This window comes from Cervus elaphus, chromosome 14 (genome assembly GCF_910594005.1).
Source record: "Cervus elaphus chromosome 14, mCerEla1.1, whole genome shotgun sequence".
In the NCBI taxonomy this organism is placed as follows: domain Eukaryota; kingdom Metazoa; phylum Chordata; class Mammalia; order Artiodactyla; family Cervidae; genus Cervus; species Cervus elaphus.
In genome coordinates this window covers 7,823,786-7,850,016 of record NC_057828.1, presented here as the reverse complement: position 1 = coordinate 7,850,016, position 26,231 = coordinate 7,823,786, and the positions used below count along the sequence as shown (strand labels likewise).

The 26,231-nt window shown below is 45.7% G+C and overlaps 1 protein-coding gene across 9 annotated transcripts in view; it reads right to left on the bottom strand.

Annotated features, from left to right (window-relative positions):
• Positions 1-26,231, bottom strand: part of SRGAP2 (SLIT-ROBO Rho GTPase activating protein 2) — a 247,698-nt gene that overhangs the window by 61,695 nt on the left and 159,772 nt on the right. For 6 of the 9 annotated variants that reach the window (XM_043923265.1, XM_043923267.1, XM_043923271.1 and 3 more), the window contains 4 exons: positions 17,134-17,196; positions 9,913-10,128; positions 9,215-9,343; positions 1,879-2,103 (listed from right to left, as the gene is read on the bottom strand). In XM_043923265.1, the coding sequence (XP_043779200.1) occupies positions 1,879-2,103; positions 9,215-9,343; positions 9,913-10,128; positions 17,134-17,196 (633 nt within the window). The remainder of the gene's footprint in view (positions 1-1,878; positions 2,104-9,214; positions 9,344-9,912; positions 10,129-17,133; positions 17,197-26,231) is intronic. The other 3 variants (XM_043923266.1, XM_043923268.1, XM_043923273.1) reach the window with 1 other exon arrangement.

The following is a 26,231-nucleotide window of genomic DNA, read 5'->3' as shown; positions in this document are numbered from 1 at the left end:
CAGCTGGTCCCCAAGTTCCACTACTTCTTGGGAAGGAATCTCCGTGGCAGCTGGAGAAGGGGTTTGGAAGACACGTCTGACCAGAAGCCAGAGCAGGTGAGGAATGGGGCTTCCTGGGGCTCGGTGACACCCCACCCCCGTATTCTAGCTGCGCATGCTGCCATCTCCCTTTCCATCTGTTCAACGCCTGAGCCACAGCAATGGAGACAAACTGGAAACGGTTTTCCCAAGGAGGAGAGGAGGAAAGAAACCATCCCCACACTTCTGTTCTTGGGATAGAAATGTCCCACTGTCCACGGTGGCCTGCTGATGGCAGGAGGTCCACTGCTGACGCTGCACCAGCTCTCGTTCTGGAGCAGCGCTTTCTAAAGAGCATCTGGATGTTCATCTTAATGGAAGAACTGTTCCCTTGTTGAGAGGACACTGTTGTTTTTTCTGTCACCCAGCATTCTTTCCTCCTTCTTCTGGTAACTTCGGCCTGACTGTCCTCTGAGGGGGAAATTTTCACTCACAACTCAGGCCCTGTGCTTTGGATGGGACTTTCCCAAACTTGAGGGTGCAGGGTATGGCCTCAGCTGACTGCAGATACCAACCACAGTGATTGGCTCAGGGGTAAGCACATCACCCAATCAGAGCCATGGAGACAAGGGGAGACTTGTGAGGGCTTCCGGGAGGGAAGAAGATACTCTCTGTGTTTGCTTGTTATTCTGGCGGCACCACGCAGCTTGGGGTCTGCGGGATCTTAGTTCCCCTGAGCAGGGGTCACACCTGGGCACAAGGCAGGGAAACTATGGAGTTCTAACCACTGAACCACCAGGAATTCCCAAGGAAACAGATGTTCTTTCTGTCGGATTTCAATCCACAGGGGGATAAGGCTGCAAATGTAGGTTCCTTGCCCCCACAGGATAAAAGCCTATTTGAGAACAGAGCCAAAACATAGGATGTGAAGCAGAGTGAGAAAAAGTGAGTCTTTTGATATAATTCCTAGTCCTCAGTTCACCCATGCCTGAAGATCTGTATTGACCTTTTCTATTATGTAAGCTTATATATCCTCCTTCTGATTTAATCCAAAGGTCAAGTGGTGGCTCCTAACCCAGGAAGAAGATTCACTTTGATTTATATGAACCACCACCAGAAGTGGAACCTCAAGATTCAGAGGTTCCAGAACCAAAGAGCTCTCTCCTCTCACTTCAGGTTATTTAGGCCCTTCTTGTTTTAGCCATCAGAGGTAAAAAATCAGAGAGAAGACCCCTACATTCATGCACTGCTGCCTGGACAGCCATTCTTAGGGGTGACATCTTAGCTCTTGTCCTTCTGCAGTATCCATTCTGTTTTGTTCAATACCTAAGTAAAACTACCCCTTTTATCACAAACTTCTGAACCCATGAGAATAAGTGCCTTTAGAACTCTGACAAATGACAGAAGATCACGCCATCAGCTTGCTGAGCTCTCCCTCCCCATCAGAAACCTTGAGTATCTGGCTCCATCTCAGCCCTTGCTTCTTTCAGCCTCACCAGCTGGAGGACTCCACCTCCCTTTTCCTTTCATCATATGGAACTATTAGTAGTTTTTAGAGCACGCTGGCTGTTTCTCACCTCCTCTGATCCTGCCAGTCCCTCTCGGTGTCCCCGTCTATGCATATTTCTGTCAACTCATCAACTGTAAGCCCCCTGAGGGCTCTAACCCCGTGTCTACGGTCAAGCCTAGTGGACAGCAGGCACCCAGGAGCTGTTTGCTGAATGGGTGGACTGGGTTCCACCCACATGAAGCCAGCCCCAAGCCTTGCCCTCCCCAGAATACCATGGCCTGAGTGCAGAAACTCTAGACGCCAGTGAGCTCAAGCCCCCTGGGGGTGCAGGAGAGGAAGGAGGGGCTCACCATGTCCCCCATGTGGGGCTGGAACTCAAACTTCATCGGTGGACAGAAGACGTTGTTGTACATCTCCATGAGGCGCTGCTTGTCACTGGTGGCGTCCAGGTTTTCCACAGCGTTCTCGATGGCGTCCAGACCCTCGTGCTTCGACTGTTCCAGGTTCAGCTCAGCAGAGAGGAAGGTGCGCAGCGCGCGGTTCAGGCTGGCGTGGTATCCTAAGTCACAGCACTGCTGTGGAGCGGAGAAGGCACGTGAGCAAACCAAGGACAGCCGCGAGGCTCGGCAGAGGGGAGGGCGGCCCCCAGGGCAGATCTGATCAGTGAGACTGGCTGTGCTACCGGAAGAAGGCTGGCCCTCCGTGATCTGGATGATATTTCTCCATTCTTGACTCCTAGTTCAGTATGTAGGACTCCTTAGAGGACTGTGAGGTAGTCAGAAGGAAAGGGCTCATTGGGACAAAATGAAATTATTTAATCATGCTATTCAGTAAACATGAAAGAGCTGGGGAGAATTTTCTTCTATTTTCAGGTTCTTCTGGGGATACCATTGTAATGAAATTCAACAATACAAATGTAGCCTGACACTCCTTCAGGGTTACCGTAATTTCATTACAACATACCAACCAAGTCAGGCCATTTCAGCATTCAGGGCTTACTTAGAAATCATAGGTGTCGCAAGAGAACTCTAGTAGAGAAATAAAAATGGGGGAGCGGGGCTGACCCTGTCCTTATCAACCCCTGCCCCCGGCAAACTCCCAACATTCTAGGACAGGCCATAGTTGTAGATTAGGATTTCTGCACTAAAGCTCTGGCCCAACAGCATTTCTGAGACCAAAAATTTCTAAATATAAGTATTACTGGGAAAATTCACATCACTTAAGGGATTCTGATTTTTTGAAATAACATGGAAAAAAAAAATGGTATGAAAGACGCAATAGTATTAAAAAAAGCACTGGACAGGAAGTCAAGCAACCTTGGAAAAACCATTCCCCCTCCCTGAACCCATTTCCTCGACTGTGAAATGAAAAGATTTGGCCAGCAGTGGTTTTCAAGCTGTAGCACAGAGCTCTATGGTTCTGTACTCAGGTTGCCTTTAAAGAGAGGGCAGCCCAACTAGTAGGACTTGGAGCTTCCTATCCCTGCTTCTACCAAACCAGCTCTTCCCTTTTTTCTACTCAATATATTAGGATTCTATGTAAAGTCTGACTTGAAGAAAGAATTCTTCTGTTAAAGAGTAAGACTGAAAATATCAATACTTGGACTAAACATAATCCCTGAGGCCCTCTTCAGCAATGGCATTCTGTAACTCTATTCCTTATCCCTCCCAAAGGACCTAGAGATCCAAATTCCTCAGTCACCCATTATCCCCTCTATTGCTCAAACAGTTTTGATATCCAGAACTTGAGATGAAATATCAGAGAAGAATCCATGGATAGAGAGAGACCATCTGCCTGATTGCCATTTCATTCCATAAGTAGGCATCAAATTAACTCTTCCCCCAATCTTCCCCCCTCTTCATGATCACACTGGGAACAGCCACTGCTGGGGAAGAAAAAGCATGTGATGCACCTCTTCCTCGCAGCATTTAACAAGAAGCTCCACGACAGAGTGCTTGTCAGGCTGGGCTCTGGACTCAGTGCCAGCGGGCCCTGGCAGGTGCCTGGCTGTGCAGAAGAACAGCAGTTACAGCAGCTTAACTAGAGGCAGAGGATGGAAAGACATTAAATTCAGTTGGGAGGGAAGCTAGACAAAAGCAGCTGATTGGGAGGTTGCACATGCAGGGGCCCTTTCTCCTCTGGGAGATGCTGCTGGTCTAGCCAAGCCTCCCTTGAACCTGTAAACCTTCCTGACTAGCTCTGCGTAGACTCCCGCTGATGAATTTCATGCCTGTAAGTCTGATGAACAGAAGCAACAATACCCACAGGGCTGAGTACGTGGTGGAGGTGGGGGGACCTTTTCAGTGCAGAGGAGAATTAGGGGAGACAGGTTTCATCACCTTTACATGTTTTTGGTGACTCCCCTCTCCTCTCCATACTCACTACCTGAACCCTAATTCACACTCTTAGCATCTTACAGTGCTGTCTGCCCCACTGTCCTAAAATACGGCTTTTGTTATACCTACTCCCCTGCTGAAGAACCTATAATAGCTCTCGTTTTTTTCCCCCTAAAGTAACATCCACCTTCCTCAGTAGGGAAATTTAAAAATGCCTCCATTTATTAAGTGTGCTTACTATATGCCAGTGTGCTAAATGCTTTCTTTATATTTTGCATTTTAATCTGCATAGTAACTCCAGTAAGGTGGGTATGATTTTAACTTTCCAGACTAGAAAGCGGAGGCTCAGAGAAGTTAAACAAAGTTGATGGCCAGAGCAAAGTGCGATTTCTCTTCGGTCTCACCATCTAACATCATCTGCCTCGATCTTCTTCTTCAGACTCTTCTGTTCTAATCCAATGACAGACTCATTGTTTGGGGTCAAGTATTAGAAAACCATAGGCCTGAAATCAGCTGTATGACTGTTAGCAAGCTACTTAACCTCTCTGAGCCCCACAGAGGGATAACATCAGCCTCGGAGGTTGCTGTGAAGCTAATACATGTTTACTTATATCCAGCACCACGCAGACCAAACACTGATCACCTGTATCTCCAGGTCCACTGACTTTCAGCTCCAGGCACTGTCTCTTCGTGAAACAGTTCTCACTCCTCTCACCTGCTGGAACTGGACCCAATCTTCAAGAGCCAATATAACTTCTCAAACTCCAGGACAGCCAGCCATCCCTACAAGCCTGGCACATATTAACCCTCCACCCAGAATGACGTCCATCTGCAGCCCTGAGGTGACACAGGACGCACCCCCTCGTTCTGTAACTTGCCGTTTCACATCAGCCTCCAAAGAGGGCCTGGCCAGAGTCTTCCTCTTTCTTTGCATCCCTTACCATTGGGCCTTGCGCACAGTAGGCACTTAATAAGCACCAGTTGACTGGTTGATGCCAGGAGTACAGACTCTAGCCTCTGAGGAAATAATCCACTTAGGCTGAACACTGATCTTAGTCAAGCGGGCAGCCGTGGCCACTGAAGCCTTTAGCTTCTCTCACTCCGGATGGCCTAGGGAAGACAGAGTCTCCTGGGCCGGTCCAGGCTTTATTACAGTGACTGCTCGGGAGCTTCTCTGTGCCAGCGCGTGGGGGCCTGACTCACAGTGTGCCCTCGGGCTCAGCCACGCCTTCAGCCAACCAGGAGACTCAGAATAGGTTTTCCAGAGCCTTGGCTACCCACATATCTGAAAGGGCAGCAGCGGAAACTGAGGCGTCAGAAAAGAAGCAATTTCTCGCAAGGCTAGGTAAACAAGATTTGAATATTTCATCCCCGTTCCCTGTAGAATCCCAGTGAGCAGAGGCAGCACATTATTTTGCTCACAATGGGGACAAAGTATGTTTTCCATGGCTTCTGATGAGTTCTGTGGCCATGCCGGGCTCCCCTGGCCATTTCTGGGTTATATAAATGTTTGATGAAAACTATCTCAGGGGAAATCAAATTTTTATAAGAATTTAATGATAGCCCTTCCAGATGTGTGATGACTTGAACTGACGGTTCATTAACCCTTTACCAGCTGACAGTCTCACCCAGAGATCTAGAGAAGGCCTAGAAAAGTAATACCCACTTCAGGCTCTCATAGAAGCAAGAAATAATCGCCCTTAATAAAATGTCCTATTCAGAAAGCTGGGTTCCCTCCTGTCCGACTTGGGTGCATATGGTGTCACAGATTCTCTGCCCACACACAGCACTCACCACACTCCATGAGGACAATGCCTGGTTCTTCAGTCATCCATCTGCTTCTGGGGAAGAAAAGTACATTCCAAGGAGCCTGTGGTTCTTAGACTATCTCAAGTCACTTCAGAATGTCTTTTTTGGCCCGAAGTCAAGGTTTTCCTGCTGTGTATCAGATGCTTCGAGTGGATTCCTACAATCTGAGATTAAATCTTATACTATACAATGAAAGGAAGTGAAGGGCTAGTCCTTGAATGGACTGGTATCCACAAAAATCTTTCACTTATCCTCGATGCCTGAGCACACAATGAGCTTTGACATTGCCAAGAAGGAGGCAGAATGGTGTCCATAACACAGATGGCAATGGACTGGCACAAGATTCACCCCACATCTCAAAGCAAATTCTGGATACTGTCAAGATCAGAAAGCCAAGGGATAACTGGGCTCCCTACTCACTTCTGCTCTAACTGTTGGGTCATGGCCAAACCATCCTTTTGGCCATTTTTACGGCAACAGATCAGCAAGAAAAAGCAGGAAACTACTGACACATATAATAACACGAATGGAGCTCAAAAACATCATGCTGGGCAACTGAAGGCAGATTTTTTAAAAAAATACATACTATATAAAAAGCCCACCTTTGTGAAGTTCTGAAACAGGCAAAGCTAATTCATAGTCAAAAGAAATCAGAACAGTGGTGGCCTCAGGGTGGAGGACTGACTGGGAAGAGAAAAGAGGAACTTTCTGAGGTGATGGAAATATTCTACATCTTCATAGAGACACAGGTTATAAGGGTGTAAGATTCATCACAATTCTTGCAATTTAACACAAGTTCAATCATGGTATGCAAATTAGATCTCAATTAAAACAGTATTGAAAGGCATAAAAAGGAAAAAAATCTTGGCTTAGTAAGCCCTGTACCTATTTATGCACGTATTAAGGTAAAGAAGAGACTTGATTCCTGCCCTCAGGGAGCTTACAGAGACTAAAAGACCCTCCTCTGTTCTTAGTGCAGTGGCTCTCAAACTTTTTTTGGCCTCCAACTTACAGTAAGAAATACATCTTATATTGTCATACACGCACACACCTCTAACATAATAGTTTTACCAAATAAAACTTAACCTTACTAATGTAATGCACCCTGATGTTTTCTTTCCCATTCTGTTCTATCCTAGTCTAGTTTATTCATTGAAATAAAACAAGTCAAACCTTCATGACTCCTCTAATGGATCATGACCTGTGATTTGAAAACCACAGTCCTTGGGCTTCCTGTGCTTAGCACTGGTGCTGCAACTGGCCAGTTAGATAAAAAATGATCTCTCTGTATGTCTATGAATACCTCTAGGGTAAGAATTATTTTATTATTTTGGTACCCTGATGCTGCAGGGCACATAGTCTCATCCCAAATAAATACTTACTGAACATTTGTAGAGCATAATAATGTTATAAGCTTTCTTTCTTTTCTTTTTTAAAAGACTAATTAATTTCACTCCAGGAAAAACAAAAACACAAACAACAAACAAACAAAATTAAGTGAGAGCATTTTACCATCCATGTGGCCTTGAACACTACCAGCCTGGACTTGCTCCTAGTGACCTAGAACCACACCCTGGCTGAATGCTAATGGCATCTCACATAGCATCCTCTGAAGACAGGCTCCTAACAAGCTTCTTTTTTTTTTAAAATGATAATAAGGAGCAAAACAGCTTGCTTCTCGGACTGATTTAAAAACACTGATTCACATCTGATGGACGGTCTGTGAATTGTGACTGACTTAGCAGTACCCCTCTCTTCCACAGAGGTCAGGGTTTTGGTGAAAGGGGAGAGAAACCTACCCTGGGGGCAAAAGAAAGAGAGAAGGAGAACCCACAGCAGAGGTGTGGTGGACCGCCCAGGTACGATTTTTTTTTTTTTAATCGAATGTGAGATAAACAGCAGAGATTGAGCATAAGAAAGAAGTGATTCCCCTCCTCATGCTGAGAACAGGCCTCTCTCCCAACAGTGAGGAGATGTTTCCGTGAGCAGGAGAAAGGATCCTGTCCAAGGCTCTGACCTCCGTTGAAGGACAGTGTTCAGATTGGCATCAACAAGTAGCGAGAACAAAGCAGGGCCTGGACAGGGATCAGGGCTCCACGGACCCGGTGAAACGATGACACTCAGGGCATTAAGAGGCTGATACCTACTGACTCAGAAAGCCCTGGCTGAAGGGAGCGAGAAACTACTATTTTAGAAACCTTCCCAAGCAGCTCTGATGTGGGGCCAGATTGAAGTACTCAATGGTTTAGCCCAGTTCTTCAGTCTGCCAGAGGCTGGATGGCAGACACAGCAGAGTTCCAAACCATCTCTGTGACAAGCCTCAGGTCAACCAGCTAGTCACACACTGGCCAGTCTTAGACCAGAACCACACACAACATGGTAAAACGGGGCAGGTCCGTTCGCAGAGAAACCAAGGTCGACAGGCAAGTATGTGAGGTCTGGCCAGAGGCTCACAAAACTCAGTTGCTGCCTGCTAACAGACCTCTGCAAGGCCCGGCTCCGCCTGAGGCCCTGGAGACTGGGAGGCTGAAGCTGAGTTGGATGGCTTCAGGCCCCTCACTCTGATACAGGCAGGAGAGGCTGGGGTACTTAAGCAGCTGCAGTCAGGACTGGCTCAGAACTGGCCCAGACTGGTGTCTGCAGGTGAGAGCCACTGCAAGACCTCACTACACGGTGTATGGAGAAGCAGCGAAGAAGTGAAGTTGCTCAGCCGTGTGCGACTCTCTGCAATCCCACGGATCTGCAGCCTACCAGGCTCCTCCGAAGGAGAAGCAGCGGCAGAAACCAAACCAAGGCCAACCCGTAAGGCTGGAGACAAAACCCGTGTCCCTGTGCCCGCCCCACGCAAGACACACGCGCCGAAGATCTGACCTCTCATCATCTGTGCAGGTATGAGCCAGATGTCAGGGGCAGCCGGGTGCCTTCCTGACCAGGGCTCTAATTTGCAGTTTAACTTTGGGCAGGAACTCTTTTGACCCCCTACCTAGATTTCCTTATCTACAAATTGGAGATTGTAATATTGACCCAAAAGAGTGACATGACAATCAAATGAGATAACACTGAGAAACATTAAGAGCTATATAAACTAATCAGGTATGACATTCTAAGCCTTTAGTTCTTGGCACTCGGTTCGACGGGCAAGTAGCTGATCTAAGGGAATATTTCCTGGGAGACACAAGCGTACAGTGGTTGTGAGCCTGGGTTTACTAATCAGACCTAGGTACTGATTTTGCCTCTGTCACTTATTTCTAGCTAAAGTCATCTAAACTCTCTGAATTTGAATCTGTAACAATGGAGGTAATAACGTCGTCCTCCCAGGATTCTAGGGAGGATGAATGAAAAGAAGTGTAAAGTGCTTCACCTGATACCTGGTACATGGCAAGCCCCAGAGGGATCATGGCTACCATGTTCATAGGTGTTCTCAAAATGCTCTAAGACGCCTGAGCAACAGAACTGGGGGACTCCTGATCAGATCTTCAGAATCAGGACAAGGGACCCTTGTGCCCCTCGTACCCCTGCACCTTTGGCTTTAAGCACTTACATCAATAAGGTCAGACAGGTCGTGGATGTAGTACTTGAAGACAGAGGCATTGGTGGCTTCCAAGGCCAGTAAGTACTCATTCCGGGCTTTAATGGCCTTCAGCTTATTCTCCGTATACTTGGCTTGGCGCTGAAAAGAGAACAGAAGTTCATTTTTACTTTTTTATTTTTTTAAGAGGGGAGACTGATCGCTAAAAGATGGAAAGTACAGTACATTCAAGAACCACAATTGTGCTGCTACTCCCTATGCGCGTCTGCCTTAAATTGGGTTCTAATTCTGTGTAATGAGAGTCAAGGGCATAATGTAGAACAGCCCAGGAAAGGTTAGTGAGGCTCCTACTTTAGACGTGTGTCCCACTTTGGTTCTATCTGTAAATTCCATCCTCCACCCCTGCACCGCCACCCTGAAGGAGGTGTCACTATATTTGCCTCTGAACGCCTGACATCTGAAGCCAAACCCTAGGTCTACAGTTCCCCTCCCAGGCTTGGGAAAGGTGACTACTGTTTCTTGTTTGTCTGCTACAGATGCCCAGGTTTTTCCAATAACCAGGATTTCTTTCAGGGCAGACTGCAAGATCATTAGGCACTAGAGGAACCCAGGACTTCCTTATCCTGCTCTCAGGGCTTACTGGAAATCTCCTATCAGTCCTGACTTCAAGTGTTCCTCCCCAGCCCCTACAGTTGCCAGAGCCTACACACCTTCTCCTTCATCTTCTCGATCTTCTTCACTGAGCTCCTCCGGACATGCTTCTCCTCAATGCGGACGTTGGACGTGGAGTCAGGGGAGCGTGGGGTCTGCCGGTCCTCCTGCTTCACAGATTTTCCAATTTGCTTCTCCTCCTGCTTCTCCGCCTCCTTTAGCTTGCTCTGAGCACTGATGCTGTCGGCATTGTACATGTGATATGTCTTCATGACCTGCAAGACACCCCCACCCCGACCCCTAGAGGTCAAGCCAGTGGGGTCAGTTCTTTGCTTTACAGGCTAAGAGACTCAGCTGGACCTCTCCTCCATGAGCAATGTTCTCATACCCTTAAGGGCAAAATTCATACGTGTTTGGTTTAGCCAACTTCCTATATTAAAGACCACTCCAAAGCACAGGAAAGCAGTATTTGAAGTGAGCCAACATGTCTTACTGTTCATTTTATGTCTTCCACCAGGAGTCATTTACTCCTATTTATGAACATTTGTGAGCATTTCTACTTTATATGGTAATTTCCTTACTAGTCATCTCACAAGACCAAGATAGGAAACGTCAGCACTCAGGCCCCAAGAGTCTTCCTGGGCTGGCTGGGACCCTGGAGAGGGCAGCACAGCCTGCGGAGCAGCCTATGCTTTGGGGACTCTCAGACATGAAATGGGGAAGCTTTCTACTGGCCTTGTGTCCCGGGGATCTGACTGGCTTGCTTTATCCCGATCAAATGCCCCCTCTCACAGCAAGAACAAGGGCAGCCACCACTTACTGAGCCCCGAGTCTACTCCCTGACTAGGTGCCAAGTGCTGTACATGCATTTTCTCATTCTTGTAGCAATGCTGTGGTCTAGACAACAGCCCCATGAAGACTGCAAACCTTCAGAAAAATTCAGGGAAGAGCCTAAGAAGGGACAGAATCCACATCAGGTGAAACTGCAGTTGCCAAAGGAAGGACGTAATATCAAAGGAGAGGATACAACTTTTACATTTTTCATCACAGCAACAGTTTGGAAGTCTAGTCCCTTTTCCTACAGAGGAGGCTGGGAAGTCTGGGAAGCCTCATTTCCTCCCAAACACACCACTTCCAGTCACCAGGTGTCTGTACCTCCCCGCTGGAGCTCTCTGTTTCCACACAGGGAGCCTCTGCTTATACCTGGAAATTAAAAACGCTTGCTGACAAACCAAGCGAGCTGAAGTTCATGAGTACTGACGTTCTGATGCCACGAGGGGGAGAATCAGAGAGGCGGCAGCTGGGGTGTGTGTCAGGGGCAGGGGCTGAACAACAGAGGAGGGCCGGGGCGTAATAATAGTAATCTCGATCCCTTGGTCAACACTGTGTCAGAGGCCTGACGTATGTCACCTCATTTAACGTTCACAACAAGTCTATGAACAACATGCTATTATTTCCACTTTAAAAGATGAGGAAACTGAGGCTCAAAGAGATTAACTATCACATCCAAGGTCACACAGCTAGTAAATAAATCAGAATCAGGATTCAAACCCAGGTTTGTCAGGCCACAAATTCCATTAAGTGATGTCTCACTTTCGATGGAGATGGTTTAAAATCAGCTTCACCTTATTCTGAGCCTGACACTTCCCTTAAGTATAAGATCTACTCTGTATATTCTCTACTTAGGAGAAGCAATATTTACCATCTGACAGCATTAAAAACCTTCCTAAGTAATTTGTCTTCCAGGTTTCCAGATTGACTAAGAAGCAAGAAAGAGGCATCCGCTATCCTAGCTGAAGAAGGGTAGATAGGAGGCTCCTTTTTTTCTTTTCATCTGAATGTGATTAAGGGGTTCAAAAGTTTGAGTGAACCGTTATAAAAGTGAATTGACTTTAAGAAAGTGACTTTTTACTCCATGAAGATGTGTAATAAATAAAGAGGAAATGCTGTTAATGAACATGAAGGACCAAAAGAAAGGGGGAGGCTCAAAGGAACAGTGCCAACAGGACAACAAATGAAATAAAAAAAATTAATAACGTATATTACTCCTTTCCCCTAAAGAACTTGAACTCACTTTAAAAGAGTAAAACACTACCTCGTCTAAGAAACTATAAATTCCTAAGGGTAAGCACCACTTCTTCTTTTGTGTTTTTCTTTCTTCTCCACAGTTAAGAAATATGTTATGTATACAGTGGTAGATTTACAATCAATGTCATTGCCCACATGACTGAGTCTCTCCTCTGTGCAGATACAGGAGAAGTATAACTAGGGCCCTTCAACTCAAGGGGAAACTAAGGATAAAGCTTGAATAATTGATTATAAAAGAAAATTTGTTGGAGAAATAGGGAACTCAAGATAGGAGTTGGAGAAATATATACAGTGAAGCAAACACAAACTAGGGGAAAATTCTCAAGCCTAAATTCTCAGTTTTACAAAGGAGTTCACTTTACTTTGAAAAACAAAATATTGAATTCATGTCTTTAATTCTGCTCCCTCCCCAAGCCACACCAAAATAACAGAAAAGAGTTTTTATGTTATTTTTTAGTTATAAACTGAGAAAAAGAATGAAAGCAGAAGATGAAAAGTGGAGAGGCAAGAGGCAACCAGACTGAAATCACAAAAACCCTCAGAGGAATCAATGGAAGTGGGATGAAGGTGGGGCTAAGAACCTGAGAACAATCAGACTTCCAGAACCCATCCCCTGCCCCTCTGCTGGGAAGACTAGAGGTTTATTTTCGTAGGGGGGGTCTATGTCTGGGGACAGCTGGCCCAGCTGAGGATAGGGGTACTGAAACTAAAACAGGAAAATTCTATACTGAATGTTGAGATGGCCAGGCCTCTTTACAACTCAGACCCTAGATATAGGCAGGAGATCAGAAAAGTCTTACCTGGGGAAACTGCTCACCTGATACAAAAGACCTACAAATACTGACATCAGGGTTTTCCCAGGGACATAGTCCAGTCAGATCACCCTACAGTAAAGACCACAGTTGACAGAGTACTTTCAAGCACTATTTAGTGTCTCACTTTAAAATATGAGCAGGCAACTGAAGATTACCAGACATTTAAGGAAAATATCTAACGTGAAAGACCAAGACCAAAACAAGCAATCTGGGAGAAAACAGAAAGTATACAGAAAGAAGAAAACTTCAAAATTAATCCATCAATAATATCCCTAGAGAGATCATTGAGAAATGAAAAGACAATACATCATGAAACAAGAGCAGGATGCAACAAAAAAGGAACATTTAGAGAACAATAAAAGAGCCCTTGGCAATTAGGATTTAATTCAAACATCTCTCCAAGGGGCCTGACTTCATGCCCTTCTTCTGTGTATACATGTGATAAGAGTCATCACCTACCTTTTACTTACTGCTTTACTTTTCTGTCTGTTACATTAAAATTAATGCCTCGAGTTCAAGGACATCCCTTATATGTCTTTGTATCCCTGGTGCCAAGTGCTGGGGACTATTAACTGACATTGTTTCAAGGGAGCAGGTGCTAAGTTCCAGTCTGAAGTGGCTCTGCAGACAGCTGCTGCACCAAAGCAAGAGGACATATATTCATGGGTCATACAGGAGCTTGAAACCTGTGGGGCGACAACAGCTTCCATGTCCCCACACCTCGCCTTTCTTTCTCAATCCTAGGGCTTCGCTGGCTCTTCCTGCTCAGCCGGCCTGCGTGCCTTCTGTGCCCCCGCCTTCACCCCTTCCTGTGGGAGCTGGCTGGGCTTTTCCAGATGCAGCCTCGGAGTATGACCGAGGCAGAGAATTCTGGAGTTCTTTGGGAAGCAGTGTGCTCTGACTTCAAAGGCATTCCTGATTCATCGGTCAGAAAATGAAAACCACGGATACCATGGCCTACAAACTAGCCGGCCTATTAGGGGGTAAAGAGCGCGTGGAGGAGAATGCTCCCTGGGATTGCTCTCTGAGAGAAGCTGTGGCAAGCGGCCTCTGGCACAGCGTGCCAAGTCATGAAAATCAAAGGCCTTCAGGCAGAAAAAAGGAAGGTACAGAAAGGCAGCTGGCCACTTATGGTGAGCATCTGGGCCTCTTGCCCAAAGGCATCTTTATTTGGGAACACCTGGGTCCTGCCCCTTAGATTATCAAGATTCAAGTATCTAAATTCTCAACCCAAAGGTAATCAGTCTCCCCAGAAGAGGTATTTGTGGGCGTTAAGGACAGATACAAGGAAAAAGGAGCACTGAATATGCTGGGTTCCTTTACATCCTCAGTTTCCTTCATCTCATGCTTGCAAATAACTTGTACTGCTTATAGAAGCTCTTCCCAAAGGTCAAATGAGGGGAAAGTTCCTTACAAAAAGTCCTCTTGTTTTCTTTTTAACTCCTCTGAGGGGGAGAGAGACAGACAGAGAGAGTGTGTGCAACAAGTATCTCCTGGACCCAGCATACAAAAGTCCCAAGTTCCTGCCTGAAACCACTGTCATGTAGGGTGACAATCACCCTGGCTTACTTAGGACTTTCCTAGGCTCAGCACTGAAAGTCTCATGTCCCAGGAAAGGCTTCAGTCCCAGGCAAACTGGGATAGTTAGCCACCTTAATGCCACAGTACCTTACTCAGACCAGTCCTACAACTTATTTTATACTCCAGAAGAAAAAACTTATACTTCTATTCTCTGAACTTTCTAATGGCCAACAATCTGCAAACTCATCTGACCCTTAACTATAGTCTGATATTTCATGAAGCATGATTCCCCCAAATCCCCCCCACCCCCGGGAAATGGGAGACACCAGCATACAGAATATGTGGAGATCTTGCTCACAGAGGTCAGGAGTACCCCTTAAGATCATACAGCTGGTGGAGACCAGGTAGGATTTGGGTTGCATAATTCAGGAGACTCTAGTCGTTAGAGCAGCGGTTTTCAATCTTGGTACTATTGACCATTTTAGGTCAGACAATTCTTGGTTGTGGGGGGCTGTCCTGCACATTATAAGATTTCAATTGCATTCTGACTTCCAGCAGCTCCTACTCCAGTTGTGATAATCACAAATGTCCGCAGACATTTCCAAGTGTCCCCTTGCCTGAAAAATCCCCCTGATTGAGAATCACTGCACCAGACCATTTTGCCTTCTCTGGAACTTTCCATCTCTGCTCATTTCTCTCTTCCTACTGTCTACTGGCCTTAAATAGATGGTAAGAGCATGTACCAACTCACCTAATGGAAGGGGACACCGTGCCCAGCCAATGGTTTGCACACCAGTGAGAGGACCTTACGCTCTGTTGACTGTGGCCTCACGGTGGCCAGTGAACACTGGTCAATGCTGGATTGCCTGAAGACTGCAGCTGGAAGTGCCGACTTGGCCCTCCTCAGACCAGAGCAGTGAGTTCCAAGGTCTTCTTTCTTACACCAAAACATATTATGCCTTTTCACTTATTTATTTAAAAAAAAAATCATGGTACATTAGGAGATCCAGGATGCAGAGTAAAGCTAACAGATCCCTAGACACTGCTCTTCCTCTGCTGCCTCCAGGTCCCCTACAGAAACAGCATACTGGATTTAAATTGGTTTGGGGCTTGCTGATTATCCCCCTACTCCTCCCTGCGGCTGCTGTTGCTAAGCACTTCAGGCGTGTCTGGCTCTGTGTGACCCCATAGATGGCAGCCCACCGGGCTCCCCTGTCCCTGGGATTCTCCAGGCAAGAACACTGGAATGGGTTGCCATTTCCTTCTCCAGTGCATGAAAGTGAAAAGTGAAAGTGAAGTCGCTCAGTCGTGTCAGACTCTTCTCGACCCCATGGACCACAGCCTACCAGGCTCCTCTGTCCATGGGATTTTCCAGGCAAGAGTACTGCAGTGGGGTGCCACTGCCTTCTCTGCTACTCCTCCCTAGAAGGGGCAAGAGTAGAGACCCAAGATGCTTACGGGAAAATAAAAGGATTCATATTATGACTACACATGTCATTTTCTATCCTGGTGAATTATTTGCCAGAAGAAAGGAGTAATAGTTCTTCATGGTGCCTAGAAGATGCTCTAAAAATAAAGAGCAGAAGTAAAGCATTAAAAAGACCAGGGGGTTCAGGAAACTCATCCAGTCTGAATATGGTTCATGAACATGCTTCTATTTTTAAAAAGGCTTAACTTCATTTGAAAGAAATGAAGACTTGGGAACTGAACCAAAGGGAACCATCTATCTACTTGGCTTCAGAGCAGAAGAGTCACAGAGCAGAAATCCCAAACAAACTGAGCGTCCCTGGAGACAAAACCGATGACCACTCTACCCTATCTACTTGCTTAGCAGTTGCCCTGACAGCATGGCCACACCTCGGCTTTTGGATCAAGAACATGGAATTCTCTGATCCCAAATGCCTGTGATACGTGTCGCCACTGCCTGTCTTCCTGTGGATTAAAAAAGGAAAAAAAAAAACTGTAGTGAATAAGCAAGTAAACACAGGAAATTAATTTTGCCTCCAAAACAGGATGGGGCAACCCTGGAGAATGACACAAAGGCCTGGCACAGCCCAGCTGGAGAAGGGGCCCTGAAAGGCTTTAGCTGCACAATAGGAATATTCCCTGTACGGCAGCAGGAATTTCCTTGGTGTGCATGTTTGTTTTAATTACGAAACATGACTAGGACAAAAACAGCCCCACCACCTCCCTGTGCCTGAGGAAAAACACGCGTCAGTCACAGGCGTCATGGGCCTGCAGCGCCGGTCACTTCAGAGCAGACTGTGTTTTCTCCACCAAACCCAAAGCCTGGCCCGCCACTGAGGTGTGGCCTCCCAAAGCCCCAGGGAGTCGACGCAAGGCTCTCTGCTTGAACTGGTCCCTTACGTTAAGGGCATTGAGGACTCTGCTTCCCTCTAGAGCGCTCGCTCTGGTCTCAAACCAGGAGATAAATCCGAGAACTGACGCAAAACTGTGAACAACAGGCCCTTTCCAACAGGGTGTGTACTATTCAAAGAGCAATAGCAATGTAAATTAAGTTCCTTACTATTAGCTTCAGGGTCCCTCGTTTGCTCTTCATGAGGGTCACTTGTGCTGGTGACCTAGACCTTGGCTGGTCTCTGGTGATTAAGCCCCCAAAGAAGCCAGAGTTAGCCTGCATAACTAAAGAGGGATCCTATTTTGAGAAAGTGTTTTTGGGCTCAATCCAGTTTGAAAATAAGAGTGCAAAAAGAGATGGGTGAAGTCATCCCCAGTGGGGACCATGCACTGTCCTCAACCTCAGCTCAGCTCTGGTGCTGACGTGACTATGGCCACAAGCTGCCAAATGCTGCTTCCCTCTGCTTGTGAAAGAGCCAAGCAACCCAGCTGATTTACCGAGTACAGCTCATTCAGGACCTTCATCAGATCATCTTGGAGCTGCTGGCCGACTTCTTTACTCTGCAAAGAAAGAAGAATGAAGGTTAACTGGGAAACACAAGGAAGGAGGAGGAGGCAACAAAGGCAAGAGCAGCACTGGCTCCACAAATAACGCAGACTCAATTAAGGCCCATTATTTAACCCAGCAAATCAGATAACCACTCCGATCAGGCCAAATTATGGTCAGATTACTCAAAGAGTTTTAATAAAATGAAATGTGCCCCTTTGAGAGTCTAGCAAAGGCAATCATATGGAGGGAAAATGGGTTGTAGCCTTTGATTTTTCAATTGGCTGCCAAAGAGAAGGTCTGAAAGCTACAACCTACTTAGCAACAGTTAGGTGGGACGAGCTTTTTTGAATCCTTGTAGTCAGGCATTCCTGACAATTGTGGAGCAAAGTAAGATGTGAAATGGGATGAGATAGACATGTGTATATAAATAAAATATCCAAGGACTTCAAAGTACCTGACTAAATAGGAACCTCCAAGAAAAAATAAGTTATACCCCTTAAATGCTTTATTGGTAGAAATGCCAGACTCCCAGGGCAGTGGTATGTCAATCATGACTGGTTGCTAATGTTACTTGAGACTGATAACACACATTGAAAGTGAAAGTCGCTTAGTTGTGTCCGACTCTTTGTGACCCCATGGACTGTAGTCAATCGAATTCTTCAGGCCTGAATACTGGAGAGGGTAGCGTTTCCCTTCTTCAGGGGATCTTCCCAACCCAGGGATCAAACCCAGGTCTCCTGTATTGCAGGCAGATTCTCTACCAGCTGAGCCATAAGGGAAGTCCCTAATACACATTAAGAGTCTCCAATAGGTTAACCTTAAGCAGTGGTAGCTCTCAGATTCTTTGCTGCTGCTGCCCAGGGCTGGCATCTAACTATATGGGGAGAATGGCAGAAATAAAGAATAAGGAAGCAGGAAGGAAATAAGAGCCATGCCTTTGATTCTGAATGTTTATGCAAAGCCCACGAGAGCAGGACATAAAACTGATTAGCATCACCCGGTTATTGAGAGGGAAAGCCCTGGTTTTATCTTCTGCCAGCTCCTAGGTCTTTCCTACTAAAAATCAGATACCAACAACACCCTTCTAATAGGTGGTATGATACTACTCCCTGGGACACCTCAGCTCCCACGCAAAGAAAGGAAGACATTCTCCATGTCAGACACATAATTATTTAAGATTTTGCTTTTTTTCAAGATGTATGGCTTAAAAATATTTTTTTCTGATTACAAAAGGAATATATGTTTATTGCAATAAATAAGAAAATTGTAGAAAATCTCAAAAAAGAAAATGCAATGCTTAATTCCTACTCCTAAGAAATCACCACTTCAGGTTTGTTATACATTTTTCTCTCTACAATGTTTATGGAATTTGGATTGCATTATACACACTGTAATTTATCCACTTAGACATAAGCTGTGAATATTCCCCTACATGTTATTCTTCCACAGTATTATAATAAGTTTATATTGATGTAGTTCCTATACTCTAGCACATTAACTTTGCATACAAATTTTTATAATAAAATATGCTGCATTTAATTACTTTGTATATAATTTACACACACACATTGATTATTTTCTCCTAAAAGTAACCTTGCTGAGTCAAAGACTGCTAACTCACACCATTAAATTGCCCTTGGGAAAAACTGTACCCATTAAAAATACCATCAGAAGCATATGAGAATGTTCTTTTACTTTTTTTTGTCTTGAAACCTCAATATGGTATCCTCTTTTAATTTGCAGTCCTTTGATTCTAGTGAGCCTAAACTTTTTTCTTACATGTTTAGCAGTCATTTTCACTTTTCTTTTCGACTTTGCCACTTTTCTATTATGGAATTAATTATGGAATATAACACATGTGTGACCTTTGTTGTGAGCAGACATGAATTTTTACACTTGGTAGTGTGGAGAGGGATGGAGGGAGCCCTGAATTAGCAATCATGAGACTCTTCTATTTCTAGCTCCTCCACCATCAAGAAGATAACTTTGGACAACCTGCTCATCTCTCTGGACTTCTGTTTTTCTTTCCAAAGAATGAAAGTCTTTGGCTAAAACATTCCTAAGTTCTGTTCCAACTTCTGCCATTCTATAATTCTTCACCATCTCTTGCCTGGCTTCTTGAGTCCATATTAGATTCCAACACCGGCCACTTCAGTGGACAGTGGGTTGGCCTCCCTCCATACAGAAGATAATGAGCAGGTTCTCCTCAGGGACCAAGATGCTCTACAAAATGGATGGCTTCAGGAGTATCTTGCCAACCTTAAATTTACTATCCCCAAATGACTCTCGCTCAATGCCCTCAACCGCTAGAAGAAGCCACAAGAGGAAACGCCTTTCATCTAGATTCCCATCGCAAGCAGAGCTGAGCTCCATGGAAGTAGCAGGGGTCCAAGGAGGTGAAGTGAGGCGAAATGACTCACCCACCAGTCCCAGAGTCAGCAACAAGGCCAGGAAGTGACCACGAGTATCACTTCCAAAGGCCCTGCCCTCTGGCCTCCGGGCCAACCCCCGCTGCCCGCCTCCCAGCTTCCCCTACACCTTCTGGTGTTTCGATGGCAGAGGTTCCAGAGGAAGGCTCCCATTCGTCCACCCTGCTGCCGACCCATGACTTAAATAACCTAGCCCTCCACAGGAGATGGGACGGGGAGGGGAGAAAAAGCATGACCAATAGAATAGCAATTAAGCCCAGGCAGATGTTTCCTTTCGTGTACTGATTAGTTGGAAAAGGACCGACTCAACTATTATCCCTGTTTATTTGAACAGGCTGCTGAAGTGATCCTGACTTACTCTCCTTCTGGCTGCAGGCTGGGCGGGGAACACATGTGTTGTTAGCCGGGTTACAGTTCTGAGAAAGCCCCCCGCCATCGGGAGCCATTCTGACTCGAGGGGAGAGGCAGGAAATAGCCTGTACCTCTCCTTTCACCCATGATAAAAGGCCACCGTTCTCCATTTCCGAAACCTTAGCTGTGTGCCTCTGGGGGCCAGCGTGGCCCCGGCGACCCGCAAAGGGCTTCCGTGCTGGCATCCTCCACGGAGCGGTTGTCAGAACGGGGAAGCTCCAAGGGGGCCCCACCCAAAGACAAGGGGGGCATTTATTCCTGGGAACAACAGGGCCTGGTGAGGCCGTGACAATGTAGACTGTGGAGCCTTTCCGTTTCCTATAAAAAACAGCAAGGGGCTCCGAGGCAGGGAAGAGAGAGAGAATCTACAGAGCAGGCTTTGTGTGCTATCACACAGCCTACATCTCTTTTCTTTAAAATTTCTTGGAAGAGAATGAGTCATCTAAACATCGCAGGAAACCAAATAGAAGTCGAGGGAAAAAATGACTTTGGGCAAAGTTTTTCTCTTAAATGTTTGCATAGTAATCTTTGCCTGGAAAAAAAGAGAAGATGCCTAAATTTAGACTAGAGATGTGGCACAGTGAACAATGCTGGTTCTCTGAGGGGAGGGCCCTGGTGTGCCCAGGCAGGGGCTTTTATTTTGACACTCACCACAACTGTTTGGCCGCGTGTTTCCCAGGCCCCCCCCACCCTGCCTGCTGCTGGGGCGGGTCTGATCGGAAGGCAGCGAGATTGCAACAGGGCCTGCCAGCTGGGTGCTTACAAAATGGGCAGGGAGTCCTCCAACAGATAACAGTGCTGGACGACAGAACCGAAACACACAGCCTCGTTTCCCCAAGACCAGCAAGTTCTGAAAGCTCCTCACCCACAGCAAGGATACAGCAGCGGAAATATAAAGAAACATGAGGTTCCATGGGCTGGGCTGGCGGGACACTGGTCCCACAGCTTTGGAGCAATATACTTCCCTGAGCTGGGATGGGCCTTGTGTGAGCATTTCCCAAAGAACACGGATTAGGAAAGGGTTTCCAAACCAGTCCTCGTCAGGGAGGTTACCTGACTCTCTAGTACTTACTCAGCACCCATGTGGCTTTGCAAGTTGGGGAGGAGGGGTTGAGGCTTACTGGCTCTCAACCTATACTACAAAGCTCTATTATTTGACAGGAACAAAATTTCCCCTTATTTGTGTGAAAGAGAAAAAGAGGAAGGCATGTCTCTGCCATGTGGTGAGAGCTAATTTCAGCCCCGTCTCAAGGCTGAGCCTGTCAGCAGGTAGAAACAGTAGGGTCATTTAGTTCTTCGCCGATTAGCTTATGTCAGCAGATTTCCAAGAAAGAATCGAATTCTCAAGTGCATATAGGTCCCTCCACCAGTGCTACCCTCCTCTCTACCCAACAGATACTTCTGAGACTGATTGTTTAAAAAAAACGTGAAACTGAATTTACATGAAGAGATTTCAGAGGAAAGAGACATGAACCCTATACAAAGCTCTGGCAGCAGGAGAAGTGGACAGTGACAGTTTCAGGGGCACTGGGGCTCACTACTTCGAAGTGGCCAAATTTCAAGAGCTAGAGCTACGACTGAAATGTTTCTGGGGGAGGACAGGGCTAAAAGGAGTGGCTGTGCAGCGGCAGGGCCAGCGCTGGGTGACAGTGGGCACTGGGTCCGGCCTCTCCCCAACCCGACTCAGCCCATCAAAACGGTGGTGCAGGATGCGGCAGTGGGCCTGCAGGGTGGGGGGATCTGGCCAGAGCTCAGGAGCGACTTACAGACTGTCCTGGGGCCACACTCCTGTGGCTGTGTGGTGGGACACTTTCTACCCGGCTCTCACTCACTGACTAAGATGCCACATGGTGGCTCTAGCAAGGCTGTGCCTGGATGATACTCTGGAGAGCCCACGGTAGCATAAAAACACAAATATACTGAATTATAGGACATATAGAGAGGTAAGCTAGGAGCTGCCATGAAAGAAACACCTTGAAGTTCTTCTACCTTTTGAAGATAGAGTAGAACAGGATTTCTAAAAATACATTTAAAAAATTGTAATCCAGTATAATGTGTGTGTGTCTACAGTAAAAATAGTTTTTTATGTGCAGTGCATTCTGATATTTCCTATTCTTTTCTCTTTTCTTCAAGTTTTTAATGCTAGTCATAAGTTACTAAATTCATTTTACAATTAATCAATGAGTCATTATACACAGTTTAAAAAGACTAGACCCACAAATTGTGACATGGATAAAGAAAATAGTGGCAGAAGCCCACCAACCAAGTTAAGTGCTATGTAACTCGGCCCTCAAGTTGGCTGGTTACATGCTTTGAAGCAGGTTCAATTACTAGCTGCTGGCAAGGCGGGAAACGCTGGATTTTAAGGAGTGATCTCTAAGAATCCATTGGCAAATATTTATAGAACATCTATTATGTGTCAAGAACTGTGGTTTAACTGGAAATATAGCAGTATACTGAGCTTCCCTGGTGGCTCGGTGATAAAAGAATCCGCCTGCCACTGCAGGAGACATGGATTTGATCCCTGGGTTAGGAAGATCTCCCGGAGGAGGAAATGGCAACCCACTTCAGTATTCTTGCCTGGAAAATCCCAGGGACAGAGGAGCCTGGCAGGCTGCAGTCCATGGGGTTGCTAAGAGTTGGACGTGAACGAGTAACTGAGCATGCACACACACACCAGTATGCGAAACAGTTTAAAAGTTTAGTCTATTGAGAAAGATGGACGTAAAGCTGATGTCTGAGCCTATCAGAAGGCAGCTCTTCCAGCCTCATTACTAGAGATGGAATTTTTTAATCTTAGTCTTCTGGTTCAAGATGAATTTTTTTTTCTATCTTAGCCAAGAGGTTTCCACACTTGACCTAACTGCAGAGCAAGTTAGAACCTAGCTTGCTAGAAACAGAAATGTATTTCAAAAAATCTTGCTACTACATAGCAAAACTTTTCTTTGAATTTGCCTTTCTAAGTTACTAATAGGTATTTCCAGTTGTAAAGATATTGCTTCAGTATAGGTGACCCCCAAGGCAGTCACATTTCATTTTTAAAGAATCCCTTGAGCTTCTCAGCACCATACAAACTAAAAACTCACCAGGTTCTTCTTCACTCAGAAGTAGATGAGCATAGTTAAATTCTCTCTGTAACAAGAGTCATATTTTAAAAGAAAATGTCAGAAGCCTGACATAGTCTGAGCCACATTATCCATCTCAGAATTTGCCTTTTGAAATACACCTGGTTTCTCAATTAGATTCCTGTTTATCTAAAGAACTTAATCTTAAAAAAATCCCAAAGCTACTAAGATATGAAACCACCTATAACTAACAAAAAGACAGACTATAACTTCAAACCCTATTTCTGTCTTCCATGGTGCCCAGCCCACTGCTTTGTACACAGTAGCCAGTAAGATAAACAGTTGCTGAATCAATTAGATAAAATTTTAGACTTACACATCATGCTTTCACAGAAGCTACTCCTCAGGCAGGATGATAGCTAAATCCCTCCAATAGAGAGGCTCTATCAACCACAGGGAAGAAGAATTTTTGGTTTTTCTTATACTGCTGCTGCACAATCTATTCCCCTCCCCAGTTTCACTAATAACAAAAGTAATAATAACTGCAAGAAATAAGCAATTTTCCTACAGGGGAGGAGTAGGTGTTCAGCAAAAAGGAAGAAATTGGTGGATGGGGGTCAGTGGTTGTAGAAGCAAAGAATAAAGGATAGATTTATTTTGTATCTCTCTAGGTAGATTAAACAGAAAAGATCCTTTTCAGATGTACAACTAGGACTCAGTTCAATTGGGGTCATAAATTAAATGTCTAAAGGTAGAATAATCCCTGCTGCCTAGGTCAGAGAAGACAAAGAATGCCCATTACTAAATTCTGGTTTAAGGAAATCCAAGAGCTTTCTCCTCTAGGGCACTTGTTTCTGAAAGCCATTTCCTTAAGGCTTTCCCAGAAGTTCTGGAATGCATGAGCAGTCAGACTTAATACTCCACAGTAATGCTAGTGGGCCCTGGGAGAAAATCCGTTCTTTGCTATAACAGTGAACTCTATGGACTGAATTCCTATCTCCCATGGATACTTACTATGCTCTGTCACAACAGACTTGAGCCTCCTGTCAGGGAAACATCTGGTTCAGACAAGGCTGAGTTGCACTGGACTAAGTAAGGCAGGGGTGGGTGGAGGTGGGGCCAGGAGGGGGACTGACGGCCCTCTGCTCTCCCAAGGCCTTGGGTGTACAGTGTGTTAATAAAACACAACCCTATGGCAATCTGAATGTTCTCCCAAGGTCGTTCCAGTCTCTTGGAATGGACTATTCTAATATAAGAAGTTAGAATAGTAAGTAAAAATTTAGAGTAGTAAGTAATATTAAGCAGAGACATTACTTTGTCAACAAAGTTCCATCTAGTCAAAGCTATGGTTTTTCCAGTAGCCATGTTGGATGTGAGAGTTGGACTATAAAGAAAGCTGAGCGCTGAAGAATTGGTGCTTTTGAACTGTGGTGTTGGAGAAGACTCTTGAGAATCCCCTGGACTGCAAGGAGATCAAACCAGTCAATCCTAAAGGAGATCGGTCCTAAATATCTATTGGAAAGACTAATGCTGAAGCTGAAACTCCAATACTTTGGCCACCTGATGCGAAGAACTGACTCATTGGAAAAGACCCTGATGCTGGGAAAGATTGAAGGTGCAGGAGAGGGGGATGACAGAGGATGAGATGGTTGGATGGCATCACCGATTTGATGAGTTTGAGCAAGCTCCAGGACTTGGTGATGGACAGGGAGGCCTGGCGTGCTGCAGTCCATGGGGTTGCAGAGTCGGACACGACTGAGTGACTGAACTGAACTGAATACTAGGAAAATAAGCTGAAAGTTAATATCCTTTAAAAGGAAAGAGACAAGTCCAAGGCTTCATTTCTTAAACCATCACTGTAATCCTTCTCTTGGCAAATTTCCATCTTTAACTCTTCAGAATAATGATCTGTGGGAGTGGAATGGTGTCTTTAGGTCCAGTGCTAAGGGATTTCTTGAGGTCATGTTGAAGATGAGTGATCACCCCATCCCCCACGCAGGACACTAAAGGCATAGAAATGGTGTCTTGACGACCATGGCATCATTGTGTGGATCGGTACACAGGGGACAAAAGACACAAAGGCAAACAAGCAACACGAGAGCACAAATCTCTCAGCAGCTGGAAAATGAACTCTGGAGGAAGAACAATGGGTTGGAACTCAGCAAGAAGGGGGGGAAAAGCCAGACTGATAAGGTGGATGTAAGCACATGCCACAATAAGGAATTCCAGGAGCTGGGGGATAGGAAGAATACCCCTGTGGCTCCCAGATGACTGGGAGGAGGCTGGGAGAACAGGGGTTAACAGAGCCCATCTGAAAGTTGGCATGCAGGGCAGCCTGGTAGGAAGTACAACAGTCAGCAGCACCCGAACAGGAAAAGCCTGGGGCACTGGGAAAATCGCTGATTAGACAGTTTAAAGAGGAACCTGGCGGCAAAGTCAGTTCATTGAGGGATCTGTGTAGTTCCCATACTTCTGGAGTGGCCCTAGAATCCCGCTGTCCAGAGAGTAAAAGGGGAGCAGGGGGTTTCCTTACGAAGAGAGCGCCTTCTTGACACGTCGGGTGCCAGAGTTAGACCTGTCAGGAGCATAAGGCCAACTCTGGGAGACAGAGTGCTTCACCAGCAGAAGATTAGGAAGCATGTCCTTGGGGCTGGGTGGAGCTCTGAGTGAGGACAGCTTTCCTCATGGACAGTGGGAGTCTGCACCCGTTAGTCTTTGCCCACACTACGCCCACACTCGCTGCCGCTCCCGTCAGTTCACAGACACTTAAAAACCCTGCATCCTTGGAGGAAGGCACCTGCCCTCATCCCCAGGGAAAAATCAGTGAATTGTGAGAGAGAGGACGTACAGAGTTTGGAACTGACGATTTCCAATCTCCAGCTCTGATTTCTCACCTAAGCACTTCAATTCTTCTCTTTACTTCAGGCTTTATAAATCTTCCAGATTTGCCAAAAAGAACATCTATCTGTCTGCGGGTGCTGGGCACAGGGCCCATATATGTCATTTAGGCCAGGTTTGTTCACTGTCTTTTCAAATCTTCTATATCTTTACTGATTTTTTATGTTTGTTTTTGTCTAGTTACTTGATCATTCACTAAGCCAGGTGTATTAAACTTCCCACTGGGGTTGATGATTTGTCTAT